Here is a 15,784-nt window from a genome sequence, read left to right as displayed (position 1 = left end):
GAGAGTGGGAGATATTTTTACATGGTGAAAATTAAAGCAATGCAATTTTCATGCAATATTTGTGATTGAAGAATGCATATTCATGAAGGTTAAAAAAACAATACCTAAACACCTTATTCTCAGGTACTGAGAATACTGAGACACAGAATACTGAGGTGAGTCTCAGAGTGATGTGATCATTAGAAACATGTTTTTATATGGTGGAACTGTGACCGAGCTGAGGAACAAAGGCAGTGTTGTGGCAATAGACAGGGCGGGGCCTCGGACTGGGAGCAGGGGTCAGGGTCAGTGGAAGGGGCACAGATAAACATCCTCCTGTTGTTTGTTTTGGGAGGGATGGCCAGGATCACCATGGGTACTCTGTTTATCAGTGCACTGAGCTCAACCCTGAGGGGCCCCACGGCTGCACCGCCACAGGGGAAAGAGTGAGAGAGAAGGAAACGGAAAGAAAATAAAGACACATGGGTGGTATATACATACTTACATACAAGCGAACCGAGGTGGGAGGAGGGAAAAGGGACAAAAAAACATGAAACAAGTAAACAGAGTAAAAGGGATAGAAACGCATTAAAAGAGCAGCGAGCACACTCAGAAATGGTAATTAGATTACAGCCGCAAACAGCTCCTCCTCACAGATCTGCAAGGACAAACAGCATAATAAAACGTGGAGGATGAGAGTGTTGACTCACTTGAGGAATGACTGGAAGTCTCCGAACACTGCGTCGCAGCCTGGCCACTTGCACACGCCGTGGCTATAAAGAGGATGCGCGCTCTGAGAATGACTCTCCTGAGAACTGAAGCAAAAACAGAGACAATAAATACAGAATCTGAAGCTCGAGTTCTGCGTACATGTTAATAAAACAGGTTTGCAATGGAAAATGTCACTGGCGTGCAGTATGTTGTGACACTGAACGACTCTGTGAACCACATGGCTCTGCTTCATCCATAATCACACTGTTGCACTTTCATTTGTCCTCGATCTGCAAGATTTCGGACATCTGTGATCTCAGAAAGTTGTGAATCTCACAAAGCATGTCTAGAACATGCCTGGGCTATTATTCACACAATTATTTAGCATCCTTTACATGGAAATCAATATATATAGTGTATATTTCCTTCAGTTAATGCCACAAAGGTTTCATTTTTGCATAAATTCTGAACCGTAGTTTATCTGCTCAGAGATGCTTCTTGGAGATGTGGTATGGAAAAAAAAAGCTGAAGGAAACTGCTAGAGAGAGATTGAAACTGATACTGCAAATTCATGCTCTCCGACAAGTGTCTTTCTCACGCCACAGGCTCGGTTTCAGTCTCAATCCATTAACGATATTGTGATTCATTTCGTTGTGATGACATGTGCATCGCAATGTATCGTCAGGTAATTTGGTGATGCCCAAGTTATCTAATTAAGATCATTCTGAATATGATTTCAAATACTTTTCCTCAGAATTCGCCCACTCCCAAACTCCCATTATAATAATGAAACACCATTACGGTGATGACAAAAATTATATATCAAAAATACAGTAAAAACAGTAATAATGTGAAATATTACAATTTAAAATAGGTGTTTTCAATTTGAATGTATTTAAAAATGTAATTTATTCCTGCGATCAAAGCTGAATTTTCAGCATCATCACGCCAGTCTTCAGTGTCACATGATTCTTCAGAAATTATTCTAATTTTGATGTTCTAGAAACATTTCTCATAATTAGCTGCTTAATGTTTTTGTAGAAACCATGATACATAAAGATTCTTTGATGAGTAGAGTTCAGAATAGAAACCTTTTGTAACATTATAAATGTCTTTACTGTCACTTTTGATCAATTTCATGCATCAATTTATAAAAAATTATAATAAAATAAAAAATGTACTGACACCAAACTTTTGGACAATATTGTGGTACAGTAAAATTAATGCTTTGAAGTAATGAGAATAATCGATGAGGAAAAAGCAGAATTTAACAATATGGGTAGAAAATGTGCTTCATTTCTAATGAAAAGAATCTTTAATGGCCCTATAGATATGCTGTATTTTCTATATGGACATTTTTTTTTAAATCCAAAATCGTATATTGGGTTGAAATGTAACAGACAGGATTTTGTCAGATGTTTTCATAAAGCTCTATTCTTCAATTCAGCTCCAGCTGAGAAAGTAGCAGGACATGTTTGGGACTTTGTATCAAACAGTGGACTGTTTGAGAAAACGATTTATTTTTGAACTTTGAAAAATGTCAAGAATGCTTTATTTGTTTGGGATCCAGAGAGGTTGTGTCCTTTGACCATGACCCTCTCTCCTTTACACGCCTAAGAGAGCCCTGTGTGTCTCTGCCAGCAGATTCCTTCCCTAACACCAAAAAAAAAAAAAAAAAATGAGAGAGGTCTAATGCGGGCATCTTTTCTCATTCAGTGCTTGAACACAACCCCAACTAGGAAGATGACTCACACATGACAAATTAAAACAGACTTTGTTATTTCCATCCTTATAACACTGAACAATCAAATAAGCCAGCAAGCAGACACAATAAAACAAACGCGCGCAATGAACTGTTTGTTCTTGCAGATGGAGATCCCAGCCCAATGTCAAACACTCGCCTCACAGGAAAAAGCACTCGGGAGAGAAAGCTACAGTAGTAACGGATCAAGATGGAGTGGGGCAGATTTTAAAGGATTGATTACATTTGATCCCTCAGTCCATCAGCGTGAGAGTGTTTGCATGTCACTCAGTAAGCCAGAAGGAGAGATGGATAGACAATGCCCGCATGTCGTGGTCTTCTGGAAGGGGTGAAGGGTTTGTTCTCTGGTGCCAGTGGCTGCACTTAAGGTTTTAGTTGCAGGCGTCTCTCTGGCGGGCAGGAGTTTACATGACACATGAAACTGACCATACAGTCCTTGAGCTCTCACCCTCCACCAATATCATGCAAACAATCACAGGCAGGCCATAAGAGGGCTCTGCTGACATATCAGACCACATCAATGCAACACCAGGACACGATGGCACCTACTGTAATCCGAGCGTTTATTGTTAACGGGGTAGTGTGGTGTAGTGGTTAAGACTCTGGGTTGGGGAACCAGAAGGCTGCTGGTTCTTAACCCCAATTGCTTGGGTAATGGGTTCACCAGATGCATAAACAAGTTCAAACCAGTCAACAAACAGCAATACATTCTATAAGCAAAGTTCACAGTCACAGTCAGGTTTTGGATTGACAACAGTCAAGTGCTTTCAGCAAACAAGCTCCTGGAACATATAGACAAACAGGTTTAGACCTCTGAAAACAAAGAGGAAGGTGTTTTCGTGAGTGTATATGAAGAAAGGCCTGCAGGACACACGTTGACGCAGACTGACACCTTTCACACAGCCACAAAGACTAATGCCTCTTAAAACACCTGACAACTGTTTTCAACACTTTACTTCTAATACCACATATTGGGCGGGCAACCTCACAACACCACTGGTTTGACTGGTCATCAAATTCTAATGTTACATTTCACACATACTCACTGTCAGGGCTGTCACGATAACTAGTTTTGCTGGACAAAATAATATCCCAAAAATAATTGCAATAAACAATATTACGGTCATTTTAAGATAATTTTTTTTTTTGTCACTAACATAACGTGACATAGCGTACAATAGCATAGCATAACATAAGTTTATGTTTTTGCGTTTTTTTTTTTTTTTAGTCTCTTATACTTACCCAAAGGCTGCATTAATTTGATAAAAAAAAAAACAGTAAAATTATTACATATTACAATTTAAAGAACGGTTTTCTATTTTAAAATATTATAATATGCTATTTATTTCTGTGATCAAAGCTGAATTTTCAGCATCATTACTCCAGTCTTAAGTATCACATGATGCTTCAGAAATCATTCTAATATGATGATTTGATGCTCAAGAAACATTTCTTTGAAACTACCGTTTATCAATGTTGGAAACAGTGGCGCTGCTTAATATTTTTGCAGAAACCATGATCAGTTTTTTTTTCCAGGATTCTTTTATGAATATAAAATGCATAAGAACAGCATTTATTGGAAATAGTAATCTTTGTAGCATTATAAATGTCATTTTTGCTGAATATATATTCATTGTAGTATAAAATCTCACCGACATATTGATGATCGTGTGACATAAAAAAAAATATAAAAGTATATTTTTCTTTGTTTCTGATTGGTTATAGCAGCGTTTTGGCTATAACTTGAGGTAATTATAATGAGAAAACTATTAAAACAGAATGTCATAAATTGGAAGAACGCATCAACAACTGAAGTCACACACTCTGACTAGAACAGTCAAGATCACTTGTGCATTTGTGTCCTTTTGTGCAGATGTAAGTTGTAATATGTTTGTGTTGTGTACATGTCTGATTAATCTCGTATAGGATGAGCTTGGTGAGTTAGTAAACCTGCAGTGCTACCACAGTGCTTCAGTTTACCGTTGTTCATTTACTCTTCTGAGCTCAGAAATTGGAGAGAGAGCGAGAGCGTCAAGAGCAAATATTAACACACGATGATGAAATAAATGGCACATGCTTGTATGCAAAAAAATAATGTCTCAAAAAAAAAACGAAAAAAAAAAAAACGAATGAATGATGAAATACCTGTCTCTCCGGCTGGGTCGGTGCACATGGTGTCCGTTGGTGCTGGAGTGGTGGTTGAGGATCTGAGTTTTGGGAGGAGAAGGGGATTTGTCTCCTCTACTCTTCTCCTCCTGTCGTGCATCTGCCGCCTCTTTCCAAAGCTGCTGAAGCTCAGCAGGATTTAGGCCTGTGAGTAAGACACTGCCTTTATTAGATCACTAGACAACTAATAAGACCTCTATATCTACGATTCTCTGTCTATTCCAATCCATCCAAGCACCAATCATTAACCTCTGACAGCCATGGGATTACTGGACTGCAAAATAATCTCTCATTAAACCCATTTTGAACCATCTTTGTGTTTCATTTCATATAAATTACATTTCAGCAAGAGAACATCTTAAACCATCAAACGACCTGTTTTAATGTTGTTTAATTATACACAAGCCATTTAAAAATGAAACACTTAATGTGCTGCCTATCTTGACCACGATATTCCTTAAAAAGAGATTATAATTTCAGGTTTCTCTCCTGGTTGAATAAAGGTTCAATCACATAAAACAATAATAAACAAATATGTTATGTATGAAACAAAAATCAAGGATCCCTTTCACAAAGCTATTCTGAGAAAACAATAACCCTGAAAAGCAGCATTCACAGTACTGTTCAAAAGTTTGGGGTCGATAAGATGTAAAAAAGTAAAAAAAAAGTATGTGTGTATATATATATATATATATATATATATATATATATATATATATATATATATACACACACACATTCAGGACTATTTTATGAATAGAAAGTTCTTTGACGGGACATGAGTGATAAAAATGTTGGTGATGCAACAAAGTTGAGTGGAATGAATGTAATGATATGAATGCCTACTAACAACAACAGTGCAGCAACTTGGTGACCTCCTGAACCTAGTAAACATTCTCATAACACTGTTTCATGTCATGTGGCAGTGAGGTGTTGTTACCCTGAGGCAGTGCACTGGCAAGAGCCGACGGGACAGACAACAGGCCTTGTCTCTGCAGGTTGAGCAGGTGCTGCTGTTGAACGGAGAGTAACTGTTGCTGTATAGCCATCTGCTGGACCATCATCTGCTGTTAGAGGGATACAGAGACAGACACTTGACACTCACAGAACAGTCACTGCTGGGGTCTTCATCCACTCATAGTATCACCGCACAGCCGGCACTTTCACCCAAGTGATAAAGCTGCCGACACCACAGCCGGCGTCCCCACTCGCTCACAGTACAGTCGCATAAAGCCGTCAAAAGACAGAAATGTGGCTAGTGAAAAGTAGGCTGTGTGACAGTAATCTGGCAGAGATTGCCGAGGACAAGGGCAGCACATGGCTCTGATGGTCCTCGGTCTTAAATTGTGATGTTTTTACCTCTTTACTGGGTTTCCCAGCATGTTGTTGCTGCAGGAGCTGCAGGTGGAGTTCCTCTTGCTGTTTCTTATAGAACTCCTGAAGCTGTTGCTGAGACACAGAGGGAGGACACAAAACATTAACACCAGAAAACAAGTCACACATCAATCCAAGGTAGTTTACTCACTAGTGAAAGAGTGAGGCTTTTATGAGTACAGTGAATTCGGACATACTTCTTTTGTCACATACTGTATTTCGCCTACTATATAATAGGGAAGTATGCGACTTCAGATGCAGCCTGAGAGTACTGACCATGTCAAGTAATAATCTACAATTTGGATATTTTGAGATGATCACATTGGCTCATGAATGTGCTTGGCTGATGAACAGAAGTGGTAGTCAATTTAGCTTTGCTTTGTCAATGTTGGTTTATGTTTGCATTAGCTTTGTCAATGTATTATGTACATTATCCGTTTTCAAATACATAAGCAGATTGAGTAAATGTTTAGTAAAAGCAGTGTTTGATAACTTCCAGTTTTGTGTACATCTCACTGGCAGTGTATTGGCCACACTTCTCTTCACGTATCAGTATGTGACACAGCAAAACCCATTTTGTTTGGCCACTGTTTCACAAACGCTTTAGTGTAAAAATGCAATAACACAGTGGTTCTCAACCAGGGGGCCAGGGCCAACTATTACCCCTTTTCCTCCGACACGGTTCCGGTGCGGGTTTCCTGGTCTTTGTCCGTTCTCGAACCGTTTTGTGCATTTCCACTGCAGAAAAGGGGGTTCCAGGCCAGAAAGAACGGTTCAACTTCGGCCCTAAAAACTTGCTGTTGGGAGTGGGGCGGAGAAATGCTGGCGCTGTCTCGTTGAGCAATGTAATAACGTTGCACTACATTGCTCTTTACATCTAAATATATAAAACTATATACGTGAGAGAGATCGATGCGTGCGAGAGAGCGAGTGAATCAATGCTTTCAGTTTCAGTTTATCTCCAAAAAAGGACAGATGAGAGAACCTGCAGATTATACGAGCTGCTGGTTCACTAGAAAGTTTTTTTTTTTAGAGTGGTTACATTATAGGCAGGTAAACAACACATAGTAGCGTTACATCAGCGTTCGTTCCTCAAGTCTGTGGAAACACACGGCCGGTTCGCGACAGGCTCAGTTCGCCCGGCCCAAGAACAGGCTCTGGCTCCAGAACATGAACCATTCTGATGGAAGAGAGGTATAGGAGGCCCAAGCAAACTTCCAAGGGGACTGACTATAAAGTATTTCAACTTATTATTAATATAAAAATTATCATAATCATTTGTACTATTATAGTAAAACAATGTTTAATTTAAACTATAATGTAAAAAACAAAAAATCAACTGAAATCATACAGCCTTTTTCACCCTCAAATACTGTTTTTAACTGAAAAACTTACAGTTCTTAAAACTTCTGGAATCACAGAGTAAATTTAATCAAATAGATACATTAATTGAATAGATCAAAGCTCCCAGTTTATGTAAAAAAATTAATAATAAAAAACACAATTCTTCGGTTACAAGGGGTGGGGGGGGGCATTTGAGTAAAAAAGGTTGAGAACCAATTTAGTAAGTAAATAAATTAAAAATTAAAAATTAAAAAAAAATAGGAAAAACTGGTGTGTGTGTGGTCTAGATATTCCCTATGTTGTCAAGACAAAATGTAAAACATCAGAAAGTTTTCTGTGACGGTTAGGTTTAGGGGTAGGGGATAGAATGTAAACTTTGTACAGTATAAAAATCACTACGTCTATGGAGAGTCTTCATATAACATAAAAACCCAATGCGTGTGTGTGTGTGTGTGTGTGTGTGTGTGTGTACCTGCTGTAACATGAGGCCCTGTTGCTGCTGCAGTAACAGTTGGAGCTGCTGAGGGCTCAGGATCTGCTGCTGGAGAATCTGCTGCATCTGCTGAGGAGTGATGGCCTGAGGAGTTATCATCCCCACTGATACAGACACCTACAGACACACACACACACACACCACGTCATTATTGATCAAACACTAGTTTGTATTAGGATTATCACAAAACCATAAATGTAGTAGTCAATACCAATACCAGTGAAATTTCATGATTCTCAAGACAATACCACAACGAAAAGTAAAACGCTGCTTGGCATTTAATATAATTAACAACATATGCTGTATATCAAATAAAAAAAAGTTTAATGCTTTTCTAATTAAACAGTCTGTAAATAAAAAAGATCCAATAAACAATTCACAAATATATAAAGTAAATAGTACCTGCAGATCTAACAGTATCAAATATTCAAATAAACATCAATAAATTAAAAACCAAAATCAAAAAGTAATCAAATGTGGTGAAAAACTACTTAAATTGCCATAGTCTTAATTATTAGTTATATATTATTACTAGTTCAGTGCTGTAAGAATTTGACAGAGAGGCAGGTCTATGATTAAAATGAGATGGGCATTTTCTTCCAGTTAGGATTAATGTTGAGTTGATACTTGTTTTTAAATAACTTAAAGATAATACAATTATCCAGCCAAGTGCAGTGAACGGCTGTCTATTTTTCTTCAAGATTGCCAGTAATTAATATTAACATCATCACAGAACCAATATTTATTTTGACAAACATCCAAAGTTTTGTTACATTCAATTATATTCTCTTAAAACATAAACGACTGCGGTTTTTTTACTAATACCAAGGCATTTTAACGTCCATCTGAAAATAATCAGATAGCTTGTGGTGGGTATTGAATTTGGATTCTGTAGAAAGACTATTTAGGTATCTAAAATCATGCATACAAAAGCCTATGCTTGCTTTTCTGTTAAAGTTAACAGTGGTTTGTGAATGTAGATGCTTTAATAAAAAAATATTTATTGAACATATAATAATTAATTCAGTTTATGCTGGGATGTGTAGGCTGTGGCTAGGTGACGAGTAACTTGAAACTATTTAATTTAACTTTCATGGATTTACTGGGGAAAAAAAATCAATACTTTTACCTGGCGGCTTTTGCGGGCGGGAGCGGGACAAAACATGAATGTTGTGGGTGGGAGTGGGAGTCTGGGAGAAGGTAACATTTTTGCGGGAGCGCGGGTCTCTACTTCTAGCAACACACTGATTGTTTGACAGACAATATGATGAGCTTTAGGATGTCAAGAAGACATTTATTATCCTGGTTGAGATTGATTTTATCACGCTGCATACCTTGTGATGTAAAAAAGTAAATCACGAAATCCAAGAACAAAGGACTTTCCACAAACCCAATTTCAATTCTCTTCCCCAAGGACAGTAAACACTTTTAAAACAAGTGAACCGCTAAAAAGAGATACCAGAGTAAGACTCTACCAGACCTTTCTGTATATTTTATTGTTTAGACATTCAGGGAATAGTTTCCAAGTCCTCTGGGCCTCAACGGTCAACATCAACAAGACCATGTAAACAAATACACAAACAATTTTGAAAATAACAAGGCTTACAGTCCTCAATAAAATGCGAGGACGAACCCCTGTGCCTACAATTGGAAAAAACATCCCTCACAAGCATTCATTTCAGTTATCTCAGTTTAATTTGCCCATAAACTGAGGCAAACAACCAGTCAAGATTAAAAAGACAAATACATTATTCATTTGTTGACAGCAGCTCAAACACTGACATTAAAAATGCTACCAACGAAAACAGAAAAACAAAAATACCCACAACAGAGGCGAGTGTTTTCAATGTATATGCACTGGATTCACAATGAGTTAGTCCATGCATCACTTGGCCTCTAGCAATTACCACATCTCAAGCCAAAACACACACACACACACACACTCTCACTCTCTCTCTCTCTCTCTGCTTTTAAGATGTTTACAATAAACATAAACAGAATAATTAAAGTCACATTTACGGATTCATATAAATAATACATACTGGGGTACACAGCAACTGTAAAAACAAAACTCGAGATTGCATTTTAATTAAGTCTGTGAAACACAAACAAACACAAATTTCCAGTAAAGAAGTCTGTGTTCAGTTTCATATAAACATACTTCTGGACTGAGATACTGCAACTATGGGAGAACAATAACAGCTGACTGTTATACTAACAAGTCTTTCCCATACAGTGTGTGTGTGTGTGTGTGTGTGTGTGTGTGTGTGTGTGTGTGTGTGTGTGTGTGTGTGTGTGTGTGTGTGTGTGTGTGTGTGTGTGTGTGTGTGTGTGTGTGTGTGTGTGTGTTCAAGATCATGGCCCAAAATCCTGACAATTGAAGAAACAGTTAATCCAAAAATGTAAGAATTAGACCTTATACTCCTATGACTTTCTCGTCGATGGAACACAAAAAGAGATAATATTTAGCAGAATGTTCACGCTGCTCTTTTCCAACTTGCTTCACGTGTGATCAAAAGCCCTTTGTGTCTGATGATAACAATATATTACATTGACGACAGACCAAGCTTAACATCTTCACACGCCACAGCGAATGGCAATTGTAAGGAATTTAATGATTCTGGTTCCTTGCCTCCATTAATGATTATTATTAGGGCTGGGTTAAAAATATTGGTGTCCTTAACTACTATGTGCTTACATCAAAAAATAAGTACGGTGTAGTTATTGTGTTGATGTTGCATTACAAAACACTAGTGGTGCTATTGAGGTGGAATACGGGTAAGGACAGGTTTGGTGGTATGGTTAGGTTTAAGGGTGGGTTAAGGGGTAAAGGAAGGACCAACTGTGTCATTATAGATGTATTTACAGAAATTAATTACAGATGTAATTACATGCAGGTATTTTTAATATAATAAAATATAAGTACATTGTAACAACAGGTATGGACACAATAAGTGCATAGTATCAAATAATTATTTAAATGTCATTCTCATTTTGAAGAACAGATAACGATCTTGAATCCCAAGAATCGATCTTTCAGTCTATGCTGTTTTCAGTTAATTATTGAACAGAACTTTGTAGCGCCTCCCATCCAATAAATCACAATAAGCTTTGTTGCTTCTGATATGAAGCACTGACAGCTTTCAAATTTAGCCAATTTTAATCAAGCAATAAATACCATTTTGGCGCTGTTTAATGTGGCATGACAGATCCCTTTTGCTAAATGAGCTCATCTGATATTTCAGCACACTGAATGCAATACTTTTAGGAGGTGTTTATAGACTTTAACACAGCACAAGGGTGTCATAAAAATACACAAATATTGATCTAAAACTAAATATTTTGTAATATATTTGAAGTATATAGCTATTTATTTAAAAAATGTTTTAGAATGTATCTTTACTACATGTTTAATAAATGTTGTCATAAGAGTAATCAGTCTGATTTAGTCTCATGAAAAACAACACAGTAGGCCCTATCAGCTCTTGGTCCGGACATGACTGAAATGAATGACTTGCAGTTCAGTGAGCGAGTCAGATTAATGCATTAACTGCTACAACTGATTCATGAGTGCTTTCCATTTTGACTGTTGTTGCATGCAACTGACATGTTTATTTGTGTAGTTTATTTTTACTGTGATATTTCATATTGCAAGCTCACAAGTCAGCTGAACTATGATTTGTTCTGCCATGGAGTATTGTTTTATAGTGTTCTCGCTTCATCAACAGAAGAATACACATTTTAAGGCCCTTTCACACCGGATACGTAACGAAAAAGCGAATAGTTCGTGTGCGAATAGTTCGCGTCAAAACCCATCACATGAGCCGCGTAAACACGGTCTCTATCTCTATCTTTGACAATTAGCTTTCTATCCCAAATGTAGTTTAGCCTGCTAGCCTACACAGCACAGGACTATACAACAACTAAAACTATCACACAACATACTCACAGTCGTGATAACCGAGTTGGTTGGCAATGCTACGCCACACAATCATTGTCCTTGTAGTATATGATTGGCTGAAGTCTTTTCTGTCGCCGCAAAAGGAAAAAAAAAATCGACATCGAAACGGAAAAAAAAAAGTCGTTTTTTCGCCGCAGCACATTCGCGTTCGGTGTGAAAGCACTCATTACACAAACAGCTGATCAAAAAATAAAACCATCGCGCGAATTATTCGTGCGTAAAAATCGCGTCCAGTGTGAAAGGGCCTTAAGAACCACAAATGGAGTCAGTGCTTGGTTCCCAATCCTATATGCTGTTTTTGTATACGTGACCACACAGTGCAGGCAAAGAATTTCCTTGAAAAATTACTTGAAACTACACCGATTCTGTTCCTTTGAACAAGAATTGAACCAGAAATACTGTAACTTAAGTAACTTAAAGTAAACAAAAAAAATGCTTTTGCTTGTGAAAGAGCTCTGAAAAGAAAAATACCAGGCCTTCGAGTCTCAACACAGAAATACTTTAAAGCCTAAGAAGAATGTAAGCATGCCAGCATATTAATGTAAATATTCTCTCTCGGGGGCACAGTAAGCACTAATGAGTGTTGTCTCCATGACAACAGACAAGTCCAAACATTGTTTTGTTGTTGTTATTGTTCTTGCCAGTGTGTCAGAGAACCAACTCCCCATGAGTGAATACATGTCAACAAGCGATCGCTTCTGAAAACACAAGCCATAAATCAACAGGCTTCAGCAGCCCAAAAACAAATAGAGCCTGTTGTTATTCCCCTCCAATACCTTGAACAATTTTGGTGTGGTTCCCCACCCAAAGTAAAAATAACATTCTTTCCTGCACTGTGCATCTGGGTAAATATAAATTGCAAAGGCAAGGGGAAAAAAAAACAAGAGGGGAAAAAGGCACGGTTCTGTGAACATAGCCTTTAAAAGACAAAGAGAAGTAATTCAGGGAACAAAATGACAGCCTAAAGATAGTGAGTCACAAAAAAAAGGTCCCAGTGAACATTCAAAGCATTCAGCCTCATGTCAGATCAGATATTATGGACCCTAGTGGTCATTCACTTAGTTCCCATTCTCTCTTTAAAGCTAAAAATAAATAAATAAAAGTTCAGGAACAATTCTGAAACAATGCTATTCTACAATGTCAGCAATTAAATGATACAAAACCCCTCAATTAAGAATTAATCAACAAATTAATACAGCAAACTGCTTTTTGAAATCATGATCTGTAAATTTAAAAGTGAGCATACAGAAAATTACAGAGAATTGCAGTAATTTAGAGATTTTAAAAATCAAATTGGTTAAGGAAAATGCAATAAAAGTTTTCTATAAAAGCACAGTGGTAATAAACAGCCTGAAAAACACCCACAAAACTCAAACAGACTGAAAGATACAGAAATCAAATACCAGAACACACTAAAGCAAACATTATATCTCTTTCCCTCTCCGACTAAACTAGCAAAAGCTCGCCTCAATACTCACAGACCTTGATAACTCCATTGGCGGTAAGAACAGAGAGCTGCGCAGAATGCTTGAAGACTAGTCAGAGTGCCAGTTTCCTCCCCACTGTTCTTTCAACTACCCAGCCTCGCTGACCAACCCACCTCCCCCTCCAATAACACTCTCACTAGGATCTCAAATCTAACGCAACCATCCAGTCATGTGGTTCGGGCTAGTAACCCCGCCCCTTACACTTGTCATAGTGGCACGTTGACTTGAACTATTGACTATCTGAACCCTAGTTCCACCTCTTGCATTCACATGAGACTCATGTAATAAGCATTACATTCATGATGAATAAATAAAGGCAGCTGTGAACTGGGTGGCATATAGCGTGTTTGTTTGTGGCTAAACTCTACAGCTGTCTAATTCTCCTCAGTAGTACAGCCTTATCTGTTAACTGACAAGACAGAAAATACTCGTTTTACAATAGGCTACAAAGACAATAAAAAGGACGTGTAATCTTCCATCATAAAAATATGTAATAATAAAACACCCTTCATTGCACCATCTGTTTATGATCTGTTGAAGGCAGCATAAACAAGTCGGTTTGTGTAATAGTGTAAACAGCAAGGTTCTCTGGAGGTGTGTGTGCTGCGGGTGGAGGAGGGCATGGCTCTACCTGTGTGTCGGTCTCCTTTTCCGTGCTCTTGGGGGACTTTTCACCACTCGCTTGCTGCTGCTGCTGTTGTTGAGCAACTTGTAGTGCCTGAAAAAAACAATAACAAGTTTCTGATTGGTTTCTGAGCAGCTCTGCTCTCCCAGGATCACTCACATTGTTTTCAAGAAGCATGGATGCAAAGGCAACATATTTCGCAGTTAAGGTTTTTTAATGAAAGTTAATTTCCCTTCTAACTATTAAAAAGCATGTTCATCCAAAAAATCTAAATTCTATCATCATTTACTCACCATCTTGTGGAGCACAAAATATATGCTACTGTTCAAAAGTTATATATAATAAACTATAATATATATAAGAGGATATAATACTTTTATTCAGCAAGGATGCATTAAACCATATATGCACGTGGTATATGCATTAACCAAAAATGTATGGAAAGCCATACGTGTTTGGAATGACGTGATGGTCGGTGAGCAAATGATGAGAGAATTTAAATTTTTAGGTAAACTATACCTTTAAGGAGAGCTCCACTGGAAATATCCAAGCGATAAAATGACGGTTTATTGTTGCACGTGGACCACAGCCATAACGCTCTTGACAAGCCCTCACAGCAAAAAATGAAGTGATGATTGCACAATATTTTTTATTTTATAATAACCTGTGAACATCCGCCTATAACAGTCACACACTGCGCGCATTGCACAAAGTGCAGAGGATTCAACCTTTGACTATTAACAGCCGCAGCAGTCCCTTGGTGATTGGATCCCATCATACATTCCTCTGAAGACTATCACATGGTAACATTTGTAAAAACATTAGCATAATTCTTTGCATGAGACAATCTAAACCAGCTCTTTTATTTAAACCAGAACATAATACGCCTTCTGAAATGGAAAAAACAGTTGTCAGGAAACAGTAACAAAGTAAATACATCAGCTGTGCCAAAGCAATGAGAGGTCTCCAAAAGTTGATGAAAGGATGTCTCTCTCACTCTCTGTTGCTTTTGTCTTATTTTCCATTGTGAGGCCCTCTAGATAGAAATCAAGGAAAGAGATATGCAAATAACGAACGCGAACAATATCCACAGCGGTGGGACCGTCCTCTCGGATCTGACCTCTTACACCTCTGTAGGGTCAAACATCTGGCCCTGTGGAACTCCCCTTCACAAAAAGAAGGGTGGAGAGATGAGCAAACGGATATGGGAGACTTCAATAGACGAGTGTGAAAAGAAAAGGGAAAGCAGACAGATCATGACACAGTAATCTTTGGGAGATGAAAACAACATGGGAAAGCATTTACAGGAGCTTTTTAGAGCCTTCTCTCATTGTTTAAACACAGGACGGTGCCCTGAACCCACAGCTGTCTGGCCTATACTCCAGAGGTGACATCATACATCTGGAATCTGAACATGGGGCACTGAAGAGATGTGTGGGTGCTCTCAGCATGAATCTGCTGCAATTAGTCACTGTTGTCACAATTTCATCATGTGCACATCCACTTTGCGCACACACATACGTAGAGATAAATGCATGTACGATTTTAATGACAATGACTATTTTTGAAAGACAGAACTGAAAGCACTGAGCCTCCGATTCACATAAGACACGTCAATGATTTAAACGATTTAACACGGGTGTGTCACAGAATTGCTCAATTTTTCTAACAAGCAACAAAGCTATTGTGTAACAAATGTTGACATACCTATAAAAACTTCATTACTTTGAGAAAGCATTTCCTGGAACGTTTTCAACATGTCAGTCTCATGTAGGGCTTGGTATCGGCACAGATTTCACAATTAGTTTCCGGCTCAATTACAATTTTGATTCAATATCGATTCATTTGTGCCTTATGACAGTGCATAAGGTGCATTGTGACT

General features: G+C 38.1%; 1 protein-coding gene across 2 annotated transcripts in view; it reads right to left on the bottom strand.

Moving 5' to 3' along the window:
• Positions 1–15,784, bottom strand: part of foxp1a (forkhead box P1a) — a 40,407-nt gene that overhangs the window by 6,329 nt on the left and 18,294 nt on the right. The window contains exons 3-8 of one of the 2 annotated variants that reach the window (XM_081387605.1): positions 13,909–13,995; positions 7,809–7,946; positions 5,978–6,067; positions 5,559–5,685; positions 4,598–4,763; positions 690–794 (exon numbers count right to left, since the gene is read on the bottom strand). In XM_081387605.1, the coding sequence (XP_081243731.1) occupies positions 690–794; positions 4,598–4,763; positions 5,559–5,685; positions 5,978–6,067; positions 7,809–7,946; positions 13,909–13,995 (713 nt within the window). Of the gene's footprint in view, positions 1–689; positions 795–4,597; positions 4,764–5,558; positions 5,686–5,977; positions 6,068–7,808; positions 7,947–13,272; positions 13,416–13,908; positions 13,996–15,784 lie in introns of those variants that run through there. The other variant, XM_081387606.1, reaches the window with a different exon arrangement.

This window comes from Scardinius erythrophthalmus (genome assembly GCF_964197995.2).
Source record: "Scardinius erythrophthalmus genome assembly, chromosome: 15".
Lineage (NCBI taxonomy): Eukaryota > Metazoa > Chordata > Actinopteri > Cypriniformes > Leuciscidae > Scardinius > Scardinius erythrophthalmus.
This window is presented reverse-complemented; position numbering and strand designations above follow the sequence as displayed.